The sequence below is a fragment of the Notolepis coatsorum genome, assembly GCF_963971535.1.
Source record: "Notolepis coatsorum genome assembly, chromosome: 13".
In the NCBI taxonomy this organism is placed as follows: domain Eukaryota; kingdom Metazoa; phylum Chordata; class Actinopteri; order Aulopiformes; family Paralepididae; genus Notolepis; species Notolepis coatsorum.
In genome coordinates this window covers 78,274,071-78,292,084 of record NC_140177.1, presented here as the reverse complement: position 1 = coordinate 78,292,084, position 18,014 = coordinate 78,274,071, and the positions used below count along the sequence as shown (strand labels likewise).

Here is an 18,014-nt window from a genome sequence, read left to right as displayed (position 1 = left end):
TGTACTGTACCCATTCTGCAATCTGTTAATAAAGTTTTCAATCAATCAATCAAGTCTAATTGAAACGAATAAAATAAAGTTCATACTATCTGACAGATTTGGGGCATCATGGGTGTATCCCGGAAATGGGCCCGCTAGTGATGATGGACGTGGAGGCGGGGTCCACACGGTGCAAGTCGCTACGTCGATCTCCCTTCTTCGTCTCTCTGCTGTTTTTCCCTCATCTAGCTCGCGACACCTCGGCCAAGTCAAGCGCAGTTCTGCTTTACTAGAGACGATGCACCAAGAAGGGTGGCTTTCAACATAGACCACCCGCCGTGCAATGCTTGTGCTCGCTGTGCAGCTCGTAGGGTGTCTGTGTTCGGTTAGATGGGAGTAACTAGTCGGGAAGAGGTAACGTTAGTGTTGAACTGACGGAGAGCGACGAGAGAGCAGAGCAGAGCAGCAGACGAGAGGCCACAGTTCCCCCTCACGCTCATAACACACATCAACACGGCCTTGATGGTGATGTATGCAAGGAAACCAACAAGAGTCGGCGATGGGTAAATGCAGTGTAAACACTAGAATAACGTGTTGTTAACATCGTATCCAGGGGCATAACGTTAACGTGTGGTTTTGTTTTTTTTACTTCGAGACGATCAAACACGCGAGCTATAGACGGCTGGCTTGCTGTCATCGCTAACAGCTCGAGCCATTTTGGGACGAGACTATTTCCGGGAACAAACTGCGTTCATTCCGAAAGTTCCATCGATAATGCTGGCCGTTTCCGAGCTTGGCGAAACAAAATGGCAAACTTATAAGACGTTGCTACGGTGTAATATTCGCATCGTCACATTATTAAATGGACATTTGAGACGATAAATCATAACATGGCTTTGCTAGCGACGAAGCCGGTAACGCCAATCTGCTCGACTAACCAACGGTATCAAGTTGACGCACTATCTTGCGTTCTTTAAATGGCTGCTAAATACAGTTAGCTAGCTACTCGACGTTAGCAAATTGCCCAATGTATACTAGGATAGCTAACATTACACGTGAATGATCGTGATCATTCTCGTTTTGTCTCTTCTTAGGTGCAACGACAGAAGGGATTCACAGCCCTATCAGGTAGGTAGCTTAGCTCTGCTGATCTTCTCTTGCTGCTAATGATGTCAAACGTCGTTCATCCATATTAGCAAAGGGCTCAGTCTATTTCCAGGAGCGCTAACGTTAGTTGAATGCTGTCGTAACATTGCAAACATGTAATAGGCGATTGATAATTATAACACCGGTGCTCAATTTACCTGGTTAGCTAAATGTAATATTTTACAGGGATTTTGCAGCATTTTGCACCAATGACAACAAAGCTGTCAAAAAAATCCTGATGAATTGAAAATGGGGGACCCTGATGTAAACGAGACGAAAGTCTTTCTCTGGTCTGCATCCCCATAACAAATGTGTGTATTGAGCTGTACTGTATTGTACCCATTCTGCAATCTGTTAATAAAGTTTTCAATCAATTATGTGATAGACCTTCTACTGTAACATTGGTTACTTGCAAATTGTTAGTGTTAGCTGGACACCTTGTATACATTACATATTGCATTGATTTCTCATCCATTTTCATTCCAGACCCATAAATCTCAACCAAAGAGCCAGTCTGGCAGCCTTCACCGTTATGACAAGGTGCGAGATGGATCATTGGACCCAACACCCCCCTACAAGCTGCTGCGACGCTCCGATGAGAGTCCTGTCAGCAGACACGGAGACAACATGGGACACAGCAAGGCGAAAACCTCCAACCCACTCAGAGGGAAAGATGGTGAGCCCCAAGCATGTAGTGTTTGACTCTCAAACACACTAACTAACTAACACACATCTTGCAAACCAATACGTGTGAAAAGGCAACACAGTGACCGGTCCCCAACTCATAGCTACACCTGTGCATTTGTCCGACATTTTTCCATGTCTTGTTTGCATAGTGGTTTCGTTCAGTGCTGAGTTATGTCACATTTTAGACAAGCCTTGCGGCTAGGCTGATGTTACCTCAACCAATGAAGTTATGCTTTTCAGTTTTGTATGATAATTGAATAAATGAAAATTCAACAACCAGAAACTCAGACAATGGATATTGCACAGGAATATGTTTTGGTGACATTGGTGCAGTGACATAACTACTGATTTCTGAAACACACAATGAGATGTTGTACAATAGGATCTCACAGAATTACGCTTAGCTTTCCTCTCATCTTTGACATCATGACAGAGTGCACTTTGACTGAAGAAATTAGTAGTCAAATTATGAGGGGAAAAAACTTCAATTCAATATAGGCTATCTCATTATTGTTGATGTATAGTCAGCTGATGGGCAGACTATTCTAAAATAGCACTGTGCAGCGTTGCATGACTTTAATAACTACTTGTCTCCCTGTGATGTATATTTAGAGTTAGATGAAATTAGATCTCCTATCAAACATTTGAAATGGTAAATTGAGAAAATTATTGTCTTATGTTGGTGATGTTTGCTCGCCATTGAACAAATTGCCCACTGTCTACTAGGTAATTTCATTTATAAAGCTATTTCTTGTCACTATCAGAATGTTTGAAGTGGTGCACTTCCTGTCTAATACGTAGCCAGGCATGCGTTCTTCATGGGACGGGGTTGCACTCCGTGCCACCCCATGATAAGTACTCGCTATTTGCATATCAATAGCGCTGGTCGTCGGGTGTGTTAAATACGTTCTCAGATACATTCACACCTAACTTGTTGTGAAGACATGTGTTACATTCCATTCGTAGAGGCAATCAGGCACTGTCTTTAGTCTGTGCTCAAGCGAGGGGACATTAAATGCGCATTCGCGGGAGCATGCGCCGGGAGCGCGCGTGCACGTGGTGCGTGCAACCCCCGATGATTTCAATAACGCACCACTGTACGTAGCTATACTGACATTACAGTTATTTGCCCCCAAGCATCTGAATAAAGAATGTACTGCAGTATCCATTTGTTGTTTAGATAAAATGCATTGTTTACTGTCCTACCTTAGTCTGTAGCTATTAGCTCAAGTCTGCTCTACTTTAGTCTGTACTAGTAGCTATTAGCTGCTGAAGTCTGCTCTACCTTAGTCTGTAGCTATTAGCTGAAGTCTGCTCTACCTTAGTCTGTAGCTATTAGCTGAAGTCTGCTCTACCTTAGTCTGTAGCTATTAGCTGAAGTCTGCTCTACCTTAGTCTGTAGCCATTAGCTGAAGTCTGCTCTACCTTAGTCTGTAGCTATTAGCTGAAGTCTGTCCTACCTTAGTCTGTAGCTATTAGCTCAAGTCTGCTCTACTTTAGTCTGTACTAGTAGCTATTAGCTGCTGAAGTCTGCTCTACCTTAGTCTGTAGCTATTAGCTGAAGTCTGTCCTACTTTAGTCTGTACTAGTAGCTATTAGCTGCTGAAGTCTGCTCTACCTTAGTCTGTAGCTATTAGCTGAAGTCTGCTCTACCTTAGTCTGTAGCTATTAGCTGAAGTCTGCTCTACCTTAGTCTGTAGCTATTAGCTGAAGTCTGTCCTACTTTAGTCTGTAGCTATTAGCTGAAGTCTGCTCTACTTTAGTCTGTAGCTATTAGCTGAAGTCTGTCCTACTTTAGTCTGTAGCTATTAGCTGAAGTCTGCTCTACTTTAGTCTGTAGCTATTAGCTGAATATGGTTGTTCAATTATTCAGTTATTGGCCTATATCTAGCTAATTATTATTGTATGCCTTGAATATATTTTGTCTCCTGCCACACTCGCAGTCTATAATGCCTGGTCTCAATTAGCTATGTTCGGCCTGGCTGGGGCTAGCCATGGTCTAGCATGGTTGGGTTTGTGTTTCTTATAAACTCACTGGTTGCTAGGCAACCTTTCCAAATTCACACCAACAACTGTGGTACACAAGCCATGATAATAGTCCCAGGCAGCTTTGGCCAGTTCTGGCCAGGTTGTGAAAGGTGGCTGTCTCAGCCAGAGTCCAGCCACGTTTGGCCTGGTTCTAAAGACAATGAAAACGCTCACGTGTGCCAGACAGGCCACAGCACGGCTAAACTCTGGCTTTTGGAGACGAGGCATAGCGCTCAAAAGGGTCAGAGGCCACACACCTTGAAAAGTGCAACACTGATAAAATAATCTGCATTCAAGTATAATCTTTGCATAGGCTTTATATTTAAGAATTATTTAATGTATTACAATATTACATAGCCTAGTTAATGTGTAGAATAGGATTATTGTGATCATGTCATGATATCACCCATCCCTACTGGTTGTGTTACCTAATCAAATTGTTACATAATCAAATACATTTCACCATGACTCAAGAGGCAGATCAGCACTGTCCATATCTCACATGTATAGACTACCGCTTTATGTAGGCTGGCATACAGACTAAATTCACTGTCGGTGCCCCATAGTGTTGATCTAATAGATGCAACAAATTGCCCTCTTGTGCATCAGAGTCTTTATCAGACTATGTAACTATAGCAACCTAGCAACACTGTTTAAACTAGGCTACCTGTCAGTATGACTGGTGTGTTAAACTGATTGTTAATTTCCCAGACACAACTTTGTTGATTTGATTAATGCCTGCCTGGTCTCCATTAGCCATGTTCAGCCTGGCTGGGGCTAGCCATGGTCTAACATGGTATGGTTGGGTTTGTGTCTCCATTGCATTTCTTGTAAACTCCAGTTGCTGGGCAACCTTTCAGAACTCACACCACCAAACCGTGTACACAGGCTAAACCATGATGATACAACAGTCCCAGCCAGCTTTGGTCAGACCTGGCTAGGTTGTGAAAGTAGGCCAGGTTCTTTATCTAATTTTTTCTCCTCCTTTTTTTCTGTGATTTTTCTCCCCATCCCAATTTACCTCTCGTGCCAATTCACCCTCCCCTGTCCTGATCGTTGCTCGCATATGCCCCCCACTGGACGGTTGTAGGGAGGATAGAAGCCTTGAATCACATGTCTCCTCCGATACATGTGGAGGCAGCCTGTCACATCTTTTCACCTGCCACCGTGGACTCTCATTTGGCGAGGAGTAACGTGTAGGAGGCTCACACTGCCCCCGCCATTTTCCTGACTTTGCTGTGCAGGCGCCCCAACCGACCTGTAGGAGTCGCTGTTCACAACGACCAGACTACCACCCTTCGACTTCCCACCTGCTAACTCTGCCAGTTGAGTTAGTATGACGGCCGGCCCAAGCCGGAGGCAACACTGACAGCCAGATTCGAAGTAGGCCAGGTTCTAAAGACAGTGGAGACGCTCACTGTCTGCCAGACACGCCACAACATTGCTAAACCCTAGCTAGTGGAGAGACGAGGCATAAGTTCAAGCAGTCAGGGTGGCCAGTGGCCACCACACATAGACTAAATGTAATCTACAAGACACTAAACGTACAGCTGTAATCGTATGCAACATACAGATTTATTCCTAACACATTTATTCAATTCTGTGTAGAAACATTCACAGCATTTATTTTACCAATCATCCAACACCAGCGTGACATTTATTTTCTGATCAAATTGATCAGTTGCCTCCAATAAGATATTATTGTACAGACTGGATGACAAAAATAAGACAGCTGGATGTAGTGTCCCATCTGACTGCAGGCAGTAGTGCATCCACTACACTACTGGCAAGTATTTCACACAACTTTATGTAAAAAAAATCCATACTATCCCTTTACCATTATATGGCTCCACAAAGATCGTGTCCTGTTCATTGTCTGTGGAGCATCCCCAGTTTATAAACCCAAGTGACATCACAAATATTAGGGTTATTTTGTCTGATTGCTAGCTTTAGCAGTAAGTAAGTGGTACATGTTAGCAAAACTGCACAGGAGTGAGTGGCATTGCCCTTCAAGTGCATTTTCCCATAGTGGCAGTGTAACATACGGTAATAAGATTCACTCTTTCCTTGCAACTCAAACCTTAATAATATACAGTGATTAAACACTTGGTGGCTGTTACCTTTGAGGATCTTTGTCTTCTCCATAACACTGTTCGTGCACTACTGTCTAAGGTTTTACGGTTTGCTTTTAAATGTCTAAACGGCTTGGCACCGGGCTACCTCTCGGACCTTCTGGAACCTTATGTTCAGCTCCTCCTGGCTGTTCCCAAGTCCAGGCTGAAGCTTAGGGGGGACCGTGCTTTTGCAGTGGCAGCCCCAAAGCTCTGGAATGAGCTGCCACTGCAGGCCCCCACTCTGCTGGTGTTTAAATCACGCCTCAAAACAGTTTGAGAGACCTGCCTTTTTATGTGACATATTGTATGTTCTTATTGTGCTTTTATCTTTTGATAAAAAGTTGTGGGACTTGTACAGCACTTTGGTCAACGTTGTTTTTAAATGTGCTCTATAAATAAAGTGGATTGGATAATAACAGTCTCATTGCTTTCCTGTAGGGACCAACGCTTCTCCCCAAGAGAACTCCCACAACGCCAGCTCCCATCAGAGCTCAGACTCTCACGCCGCTCAGAGCAAGCCAGCAGACAGGGTAAGACCCCGCTTATCATGATGTCATAGACCTTTCCTCTGCTTATCATGATGTCATAGACCTTTCCTCTGCTTATCATGATTTCATATACCTTTCCTCTGCTTATCATGATCGCATAGACCTTTCCTCCGCTTTGGCACTGGCATTATGGGAAGAGAGACTCTTCTAGGGCAGCGGGTCCCAAAGTGGTGTGCCGTGAGAACTGCCCAGTTGTGCCGCACACAATGTGCTAATGTCACATTTTAATTCTCCATAAGCAATTGTCTCACGCAGCCTGGCTATAGTGTTTCCCGCTTGGGTCTCATTTGTTCTCAAATATTTTCCCCCTATGATGAATGAAGACTACGACTCTGGGATCCATTCATCGCTCTCTCTTGCTCTCGCTCTTTTTCGCTCTCTCACTCACTCTCGCTCTCTCTCAACAACACCAGCTGCTAGTTTTCCTGCCAAAGCCCAAGATTGTTCATAAGCACTAGGTTATCTAAATGTCTGTCTGCTGTTTTGGGTGGAGAGTGTTTTTAATTTTCTTTTATTTCACTGCAACTCTTGACAGTTGGGCCTGATCTTGATGACATTGAAAATGAGGGTGACCTCAATTGTAATCTCGAGAATAAATAAAGGATGATGATGATGATGATGATTATAAAAATGACATCTTCATTCTGCTCCATTTCCTGTTTTGTGCCTCATAAGTGCAGCAATCTGTTTTTATTTTCACCACCATCAGCTGTTGGCTGTCAAACTAGTTGATTATTACCTCAAATTACAGCTCGGCTTATGCCATTATAAGGCAATTGTCAGTTGAGCTGTTGTTTACCAAGACGGGATATAAATGCTTTGAATTATACCGTCTAATCTTTCAGTTCATGAGCAGTCCCAGTGCCCAACAATTCTGCCAATCATAACAAGTCAGTGGAAGTGACTGTATGGTGCATAAGATGCATGTTGTCTCTATAGGAAAATACTGCAAAAGCAGTTTAATATGCGATTTGATTAGACATCAAAAATAAAATAAAAACAAGATTCCAGAAAAACATCAAGGATGCTACACAAAAAAGTCAAGACTTATTTCCATTGTGGTCCTTGGTCTCAGACAGACGAGCAATACAAAACATGACTATAAATAACAATATGACAAACTATATAGACATGAACATTTTAATTGCAGTACAAAGGTAGCCACAGACAACAATGTATCAGACAACATTTTCATGCATTTTAAAAACTAGTTTTTGACATTGTCGAGGAGCCATGATTTGACTTTTTTCTTAAAATTCTGTCGGCTACTGATGCATTTTAGCTGTGAAGGTAGCAAATTCCAATTAGTGGCTCCCCAGAATTTAAAAGAACATTTACATTTTATAGGGGTGGCCCCGATTAGTTGACTATTTGATGATTGGAACGAAGGAGCTTGCTTCCACTGCGAGTCTCAGGCGTATTTGACACAGTGGTGGGAAGAGGAGTGGGTGCTGAATTGCATGGCTTCTCCAAATAAATTATTATATAGAGGTTTTTTCGATTAAATATCAGGCTATTAATAATGCTTTTAATAAAAAGCTGAAAATAACTCTTTCAATCAATGTGTGGATAAATTACTCCGGTAGCTTAATCCAATTTAGTGAAGGAGCCACATGTTGGCAAGGCTTTAAAAAAATCTATTTAGCTACCCAATACCCCGTTGTATCTGTCAAGTAAGAACAACTTTCTTTAAGCAAAGAAAAGTGAGACAGTTAATGAGATCTACACCAGACCAGAGTTGATTAAAAGTTAAGGAAAGAGGTAGAAAATCGTCGGAATGTTTCTAGCTGGATAATGAGTTTTATGTGACTTAATTTACAAGTAGAGCTCCAGATATGTATGTACAAGTACGTTTATTTGCATATAGCTTATGCTATGCAAAAGTCTGTCCTCCTAAGCCAGATGTAAATGATGCTGAGGGCCGCAGAGCCTGTGATGAGACTAATATTGTCATGCATTATGTAAATGGTTTATCAAAGCGCTTTACAACTACAACACCCAGGCTCAGCTTCTTCCCCCAGGCCATCAGAGCCTTGAACACTGAACTCTCTACACACAAACACACATGAGCACACACGACACGCACGCTGTACACGCTCGCACACTAGCAGCCACTTTAACATGAGCAAGCACACACTCATGCTGCACACGCCCACACTTATGGCCACTAAGGAAAGGTCACTTTAAAAATAGTATAGTAACAGTAACAGTGTATAATATGCACTACCAAAGGACCTAGCATGTCCTCCATGCTCTGTAAATAACTTATGTACAAATACCGATAAGCCCTACTATGTTACCGGTTTATTGCACAATGTTGTTTTATTGGATTCTATTATATGTTTATTGCACAATGTTGTTTTATTGGATTCTACTATATGTTGTTACTACTGTATTGCACATCGTTGCGGGCAAGACCACCCGCATTTCATTGTATACTTGTATGCCGTGACAAATAAAACTCTTGACTTGACTTGACCCATAGTCGAATCGTCATATTGAACAGCCGAATCCAATTTGAAAATCCGGGTACTACAGCCCTACTATTTGAACAGTTTGGTTAAACTGTAGACCTGTTCGCTCTATACGCCAGCGCCAGACTCATCAGTGGAGTGGGGCAAAAGGAATGTAATCCTGGTCAGAACAACAGGGCAGACTACATTATATTTGCATTTGTTAGCCATGCTAGCAATCTAAACAATCAATCCATGCCAAAGCTAGATATGTAAAAGGTGAAAGACTCTCACTCTGAGCCATGCTGATTTGGCTAAATGACATCCAGCCGTTTTTGTTTGAAACAACCTTTAGTCAGGGGAGTGTCATGGTTTCTCCATAGAGCTGCGTTTTCTTTAGCGCAGCAGCTCGCGCAAGTCTGGGGTAACTTAGTCACGTGACTCAGTTGGTATTGCTGATCGGCTCGAACACGAAATGTTTGTAAATGGAGAACAGGTCTATAGGGTTTGATATTGGGCCAATTATTATACTTGAGATCAAATTAATTTGTCCACATACCTCAAATGTCCAGGATGGGAAACATTTTGCTCTTCTTACCACAGTAAGAAGCCAGTAACTGTGAATGTACACTAGCCAAAATGGATGCTGATACATAATAATCATAATCAATAATCATATCCAAGGACACCTGCCAGGTAGCTGGTGGAATTGACAAACCTCCCACCAGCCATTAATTGACCACCCTGCATGGGGACACTGCACTTGAAAATGGTATTGGGGGGGGGGGGATCTTTGCCCTATCTAAATTTCAGCGTTACACCATGAAATAATTCCTACAGGAAATGAGAGACATAAAACAAAGCAGAGAGCTAGCTAGCTGGAGGTGCTGGCTAACTGTTAAATCATCCAAATGTACATCTGTTTTCATGTTGTCATTGTGATAACTCGTACAGTTAGGCGATAGCTTGCTAGGTTTTGTTTCCCCACAGACGAGACAAACGTCTTTGTTACACAGCAGGAAAACGACCTATGGGGGTCATGGACTTCGCAAGAAAATGAAATGCTCTGCACCCAATACTATTGTCAAGGTGCCCATATTCACATGGTGGCCATTTTGCTCTTCTTATATCATACTTACTGTAGGTTGGGATTCCTTTCCACCCTGTTCCCACCCTGGGTGGGGACCTTGGTAGTCGTGTGAATATGCTCAGTGGGAAATTAGTCTGAGATTAGGGAAACGTATCGCATTCATCTTCCTGTTCTCCTCCAAGGAGGGTAAACCGAGATGTCACTACTGTCATATTGCATCATATCCTGTGAAAATAACTGAGGTATGACACACGCACAGTTAAAATGTGTCTGCATTTCCATTGATTTGGACCCTAAACACTCCACCAGCGCAATCTGAGCATGTGCCCAATACCCCATCTTCCATTGGGTGACTTACTGATGACTTGGCCTCCAATATATTAGCCTTGTTTTGCTCTTCACTTTGCAACTGCCCAATATTCAATTGCAAGATCTTTAGTTCACATATTCTGTTGGAAAAACACTCGCTGTCAATGTTTGTAAGGAGATGTGGCATTAGAGCTTTTTGTTTTAAGCACAGGCATGAATATTTGAAACAAAGACTTCGCTACAGGCCCCGGGAGAACATCCATATTCCCCCGTCTGACGCTGGTGGTCAGTAGACTCGGAGGGAGCGGGCGGATGGGGCAGAGAGAGACGGGCCTCTGATTTACATGCTTTGAATGATCTCTTTTGTTTGCCGTGTCTCAGCGCCCAGATCCAGCGGATGACTGGACAGAGCACATCAGCTCCTCTGGGAAGAAGTATTACTACAACTGTAGAACTGAAGTGTCTCAATGGGAGAAACCAAAGGACCTGCTGGAGAGGTAGGCATACGTCTTTTCCTGATCCAAATGACGATATATGCGAGTAAAACATTTTACCTGGTCTAATTTATAGTATGTGTGATCAAAGCAATCGCAAGATTTTGAAATGGTTATGTATTATTTTTAGTTGCATTATGGTTTGTCAAGAGAGCCTTCCCTGGCTCTTAACTCTGCACTTTTAGACACTTGGTTATAACCGAATGACGTTGATATTCCTGGCTGGCCCACACAGGTCCTCGCTCTAGCAGTTAGGGTGAATGTGTACTTATGGGCCTTTGATGCACATGATACCATATTCATCAAACATCTGCCGGTCTGTCTTGGATCACTAAATGGCCTCTTGATCATCGACTTCATAATGACTCGGAAGTAAATCTGGTTTACAATGTCGACGTATAGGGTTCCTTCACAGATATGGAATGAAAGTATGGAATATTAAAGATGATAATTTCCACGTCTTAAAGGGGAACTACATCCAATTTCAGAATTCATATTACTCTGGTCTAAGACCATACAAAAACAAACGTAAAGATTTGCAACTTTCTCTAGTCTGAAGCTGCTCAGTGCTCCATAGACAATTAATTGGGAAGGATGTTACAGGTGACACTGAGCACCATGGGGAATGTTCTGAGGTCATAGGTACATTTCTGTTTCATAACTGAGAACACTACTATAGAATACAGCTAATTTGGATGCAAATAAGAAAACAAACACTGTGTGGATCCACAGAATCAGTCTCCCATGCATTGTCTACGGAGCAGCTCCACACTTTATACTTGATGACATCACAAGTTTGATTCTTCTCTGGTTTCTGGCTTTTGGAGAGAGTAGATCATGTTCACAAATACTGATTGAACTGTCTTAGGCCATGGAAATATCATATTCAAGTGGGGTTCCTCTTCAACTTCGGTCTGGAATAGGGATGTGCATAACGGTTACTTTGAGAGCCGGATATCTGCTGTCATCATTAACCGGATGAAAACCGGATAGCTGTGTATTCTTTTGATTCCAAGTGGTCTTCCCTGTGGGACAGTGCCCATTAGGCAATTCTCCTACACATCCCTTGTGGATTATATTGTATTATATATGTAATTGTTTTTATTAGGGATGTCCGATATTATCGGCCTATTATTATAGTTCATTTTTTTTTTTTTTTTTTTAACATTTCTATAACCTTTATTTACCCATGCAAGCAAGTAAGAACAAATTCTGATTTTATTTATTGGCAAAAGTATGCATAATGTTGTGTTAATTCCACAACAAGAGATATGTAATGTTAATTACCTGAAATTATTCCATTTTTGGGGGGGGGGAAACCCTGCATATATCGGTTGATATCGGTATCGGAAATTAAGAGTTGGACAATATCGGTATATCGGTATCGGTAAAAAAGCCAATATCGAGCATCCCTAGTTTTTATATGTGTAAATAAACAAACAAACAAACAACAATGCTGGCTAGTTCATAGTGGTGGGGGGGGGGGGAATCGATACGTAGTAGTATTGCGATAGGGTTAGGCGATACTGCGTGGCGATACAGGGACGCCAAGTATCGATATTTAATTATTCATACATTTTTTATTTTATTTTTTTTATAAGGAAGTTGCATTGTTCATTTCAATAGCTGTAATAGTACAGTAGTCCACACACACATGGGCATTCAGTTAAGTTGGAATATGACTAATACAAACAGTTCAGTTTGTCAGGTACATGATGCAACACAGTGTTTACATCTGTTTGCTTGAGAAAATACCATGTTCTGCAATAAAAATGATTGAAGTGAGATGAACAGACTGAACTTTATTTTATTAGATAAAACATGTTGACAAAGTTTTACTTTGCAGTTGAAAAAAGGTAATAAATTAAATTAGAAAAAATAAAAATAATAATTGCAATACTCGTGATATATTTAGTATCGCGATACTATCGTGACGCAAGTATCGCGATAGTATCGTATCGTGAGGTCTCTGGCGATTCCCACCCCTAGTTCATAATGTTGGCTAACTATAAAAATACTATGCACCTCAGTGTTTCACCTACCATTGCTTTTTTTTTTTTTGCTTTTTAAAAGTTTGCTTTAATCACAGTAACGTTGGCGAGCTAGCTAAATTATACATAAATCGGTTTCCATATAAATCAATCTTCACTAAGACTTTAAAACGGTGGTGCGGCATGGTCCACGGAGACGCAGAAAAAAGCTACCAAATCCATTCTGAGACAACTCCGAGACTGACTAGCGTCGCAGTCCCAGTCTCTCTCTCCTTCAAGTAACCAAATGTTACACTATAAAAACGAACTGGATAGTTGATATAAGTTGATATATGAACTGGATAGTTCATATAAGCCATTCTCCCTTTCTGTGTGTGTGTGCGTGCGCATGCCCGTCCCAACTCTGGTCTTTGGCAAGTTTGATAGTATTTACTGAGGATGGCCAGTAGGGATGCCCCCCGGAACCCGGTTCTAAACGGGAACCGGTACTAAATTAGAAAAAAACGGAGTATTGATAAGCTCCGACGTTATCGGTACTGCTATCGGTAGTCAAGGAGCGGATTAGCTACGGAGCTAACAGAGTGTACCATCCATCTGCGACGCAACGGTGGCAGCAACAGTGGACACAGAGTAATGTTAACGTTATGTCGAGTTCATACTACACGTATGAACTCGACATAACGTTAACGTTACTCCGTTTCCATGAAGTGTTTAATTAGCAGCAATCTGTTGTTGAAAATTTAAACCGGAAACGAAATGAGATGACTGATGACAGGAAGCCATCATGAAATCGTTGTCATATTGTTTGTAGTCTTTTAGTCTTATTAACTAAAAGTTTTTAACAAAATAAAAAGCAGCAGCACTATTGGATAACTGAGTGACTCATGTTTGCTATGTATTTCTTTCTTTAGGGGAGTACGACATTTGTTTCACAGTTTTAGCATGATGTTTTATAGATGGCTAGTGTTGTGAAGGGCCAGATTAAACTGAGAATCTACCTTTATTGTTTGATATACTTTGTATATTATTTATATATATACACGGAATATCCCTTTACCTGCGTTCAAACCAGAGTAATATTCGCTCTCCTTATTGGACAGCGCCCCCAGGCGCCAGCGCGCAGGCCCCCAACGGCAGGTTCAAAGACAAGTTCAGGCATGTCAGGACATGCCCGGAGTCAGCGTATTGATACCAGACAAAGACTGCGGTTTGGGACTAGATATTCACTTAAGTATAAATACAGCGCAAGGTGCGCACACCGTTACGTTCAGTACCTTACCCCACCTTCACCACGAGTCAACGTGCAGTGAAGTGAGCAACCTTGCGTCTAACAGAGCATTGAGAACCACGTGCGAATAGAATAGTAAAGTGTCAGAGTTTAATGCAGTAACGTCGAGTTCGACCTAATCTAATGTGAAGTAAATAGTTGTTCATTTATTGTATATCGTGCGGCCACAGTTCGTTCGTGTGTAGCATTACCCAGCGGTTCGTCGTGTCTTTAGCTAGTGTACTTAGCCAGGGTGTGTGGCCTAAATACGTCGCCCACACCCGAGGAGTCCTAGGCGGAGAACCGTTGGACATGTACACAGGAGAATCGGCGTCGGCGATTGCAGAACCATTACTGGTTGGATTATATTGATTTGGAACGTGGTACCCGGAGAAGAGCATCGTTGATTTCCACTATCGTTTGGGATTCAACCTCGTGAGGATTACAACTCGGGCTGGCCTCGTGGACGGAGGCTGGCTAGCTGTCATCAATGCTATCGAGCATTTGGATTACAATTATTGCTTTGCTGCTGATCAAGGGAGTTTACAAGGACCGACTCCTGTACCTGGAGTCTCTTTATTCCTCATTGAATCAGACGGAGTACCCGAACATTTCTCTACCCTTCAGGCCTTACACCCCCGGAGGGAACCCATTGTCTCCAGGCGGTACCAGTGTTGCCCTATATAGTTGCTACTATACGACAGGTGGTGTCAACTTAGACCCATCGTAGGATTCCTGCTATTCTTAGTGACTCATGCTATTGACTGACTTTACGCATATTCTTCGCCATACAAGCGCGACCCTAATTCTCATTCTGTAACCTAATGTTGCCTAATAATAATAAATTACCCTCAAATACTATTTCTTTGTCAATGCCGTGTTCTTGTGGGTGTTCACCATCTATATTTGATGTACTGTCTGGCCAGTAATTAAAGTACATAACTAGCAGTGGTTTAATCTATCACAATCTTTAATACAGTCAGGGATTTGTAACCCCTCAGTTACAGCTAGGTTAAACACAGGGTTTTGTTTTTAAGAGGGGGGGTTTGATTTGATTGAAGTGTATTTCAAATATGCAACACAACAAACAAACATCAAGTACAGATATAGCCTTAAGCCGTTCAAATAATAAATGTATAAATTTTTTTAAATAATAATAATCTAAAAGAACCGATAAGAGTAGCGATAAAGCACCGAACCGTTAAGCAGTATCGATAAGAGTAGTAGTATCGATAAAATCCTAACGATACCCATCCCTAATGGCCAGATAATGTTGATATTTAAACTTAAAAAATAATTACACCGAGATAATCTTCAGCAAGTACAAAACGCTGCTGACCGACGAAAGAGAATCCCTCACTGAGGAAACCACAAAGGCCTAACTGTAACTGAGGGGTACAATTCCCTGACTGTATTAATCAAGTATGGTATCATTAAACCACTACCGTCTTATGTACATTATACTGGCCATACCGTACACGAGTATATGATGAGAACACTTCCCCACAATGAATCGGTTCTACACAAAGTTGTCTTTAAGTATTTATTAGCAGCAAGAATACATAATATACTTTAATTGAATGCACTTGTAAGGCAAAGGAATGTGCGTAGGCAAATCAATAATGAATGTCCATTCTCATATTACGCATGAGATAATAATACAACTTGAATATTAGGAATTATATCTAGGGGATACTGGTAGGGGGGTTCCTACCGGTTGTAAGCCAGCAGGGGGAGCAAATGCTCTAATGCAAAGTCTGGTTCCACGGGGACTCAATAAGCTCCTGCTCGGGGAGGCGGTATTACTCCCTGGATCAGCGGACGAAAGGCAGCCGCTGTAATCCCAGTATGCGTGCAGCACAGGTGGAAGCCGGTCAGCCTCTCCAATAGAGACGGGCTCGAATGATGTTCCTCATGGTAGATCCCACAGCAGTGGGTGTAGACTATTCTTATCCGCTCCAGCAGCCTGGTTCAAAGCAATAAGAATAATAATCCAGCCGGAGAGGGGCTCTGCATTCACCGGTGTAGATCCTCCGGTGCGCGGTACTTCACATTAACTAAGTTGAACTTGACGTTATTCAACCAAGCTCCGATACTTTCCTATCCTATTCGCACGCGGCTATAAGTGCTCTATTTAGACGCACAGTTGCTCACTTCACTTGGTCTTTGACTCGTGATGAAGGCTTACTAGTAAGGAGCGAACGATACGTTGAACAAACATATTAGGATAAGCAAGACTCTATCTTTGGGGCAATACGGGCCCACTTCACAGCACGTTGTATCGTAGTGTGAGGCTTCAACTTGTTACTAAGACTGAACTGAACTGAACTGCGGACTGAACTACTTCTGTATTCACCTGCGCCATATTTATATGTACGGGGAATAATCTAGTGCCAGCCTTATTCCTGTCTCGTATTCCTGGGCAGAACCGGGCATGTACAGACATGTCTTGACGGTAGCTTTGAACTCGACTCTGGGGGTAAGACACTGGCGCTGGTGGAACGCTATCCAATAAGAGAACGAAATATTATAGTCTGTACTACGTTAAAGGGATATTCCGTGTATATGTACAAAGAATACACAAGGGATATCAAACGATATACAAATATTATGCAATATATATCAATCAATAAATACATATATTCGGTTTAATCTGACCCTTTGTAACACTAACCATCATGTATCACAATGGTGATGTCAGCCAGAGATGGGGAGAAGCATGAACCTTTAAAGGACATCTCTTTGAAATAAATTACATTTTACAGTTTTTTTTTTCTTCTGATTTCTTTTAAACAAATGATTATTTTGTATTATTTAATTATTATTTAGTTATTGCACTGTTGAACTGCATTGAACTGAACTGAATTGTAAAAAAGAAACCTCATAACCTAACTGGCGAGAAAACGGGAACATTTTAAACCGAGAAAACCGAAAACAGGAAAATTCATATCCGAAAACAGGAAAAGATAAAAACGGATTTCATAGGGCCCTAGTTAAGGTGAGTTAATAAATTCACTCTGAAAATCTGCTCCGCTCTGATAAACTGACTCTTTGGTCAGAGCGTCCAGTGTGCACTCTGAGTCCTCAGAATTTCCGAACAACTTGAGTGCGCTCGCTCTGACACTGGTTGTAAATAGTTATGAGTGTTGTATGTGTCTCCCTGTATTGTAAATAGTTCATATGTGTGTTGTCACTACTGTATGTATAATTGTAAATAAGTTAATTTATGTGTTGTAAATAAATATTGTTAATATTTATTTACTTAATTTATGTGCAATTGTTTCATTTCAGCTCAGTGTAGAGAAATGCACCGATACTAACAACCGCCTTACTGCACGCGTCTATGACGACACTGTTGACACCACGTATCCGTGACACATGTGCCCCGTGAAAACACTAGTAGTTTTGGGGGCCTACCACCCCCCCCCAAAACACATCCTACGGGAAACACTGGCACCTGCATGACAACTGTAATTTACTAATCATTAATAGCAACACTTGTATAACTGACTAAAACTCATGTCCACAGTACAGTATCCGGGGTTGTGTGGCAGTGTGGACGGGCGGAGACGGAGATTGTGAAAACAATGACTCTTCCAAAACAAACCGCCATGTGCAGTGCACAGATAGAAAATATTATTGCATCTTCTGACGTTATTATTTCACTACATGCCCCATTTACTAATTTCACCACACTGTACAAACACCCATTAGCTGTGGGGCTTACAGTGATATGCTCGTCATCAATCATCCTTCTTGATCATCAACACTACTCAGAAAATGTCACTAAACGCTGCATACCATTTTGTTAATTTGTCTGAAACGGCCACAAAACAGCCATGGAGCCATTGGTCTCTGCTTCATAATGTTATTCCCAGGGTCTTTCTTGGGCAGTATTGCATGTCCTT

The 18,014-nt window shown here is 41.8% G+C and overlaps 1 protein-coding gene across 2 annotated transcripts in view; it reads left to right on the top strand.

Annotated features, from left to right (window-relative positions):
- The first annotated feature begins 201 nt into the window (after nt 1-201).
- The window catches only part of wacb (WW domain containing adaptor with coiled-coil b), a 43,597-nt gene continuing 25,784 nt past the window's right edge, over nt 202-18,014 (top strand). The window contains exons 1-5 of one of the 2 annotated variants that reach the window (XM_084327261.1): nt 202-542; nt 1,074-1,107; nt 1,612-1,801; nt 6,393-6,484; nt 10,736-10,851. In XM_084327261.1, coding sequence (XP_084183387.1) covers nt 502-542; nt 1,074-1,107; nt 1,612-1,801; nt 6,393-6,484; nt 10,736-10,851 — 473 coding nt within the window. In that variant the 5' untranslated portion in view covers nt 202-501. The remainder of the gene's footprint in view (nt 543-1,073; nt 1,108-1,611; nt 1,802-6,392; nt 6,485-10,735; nt 10,852-18,014) is intronic. The other variant, XM_084327262.1, reaches the window with a different exon arrangement.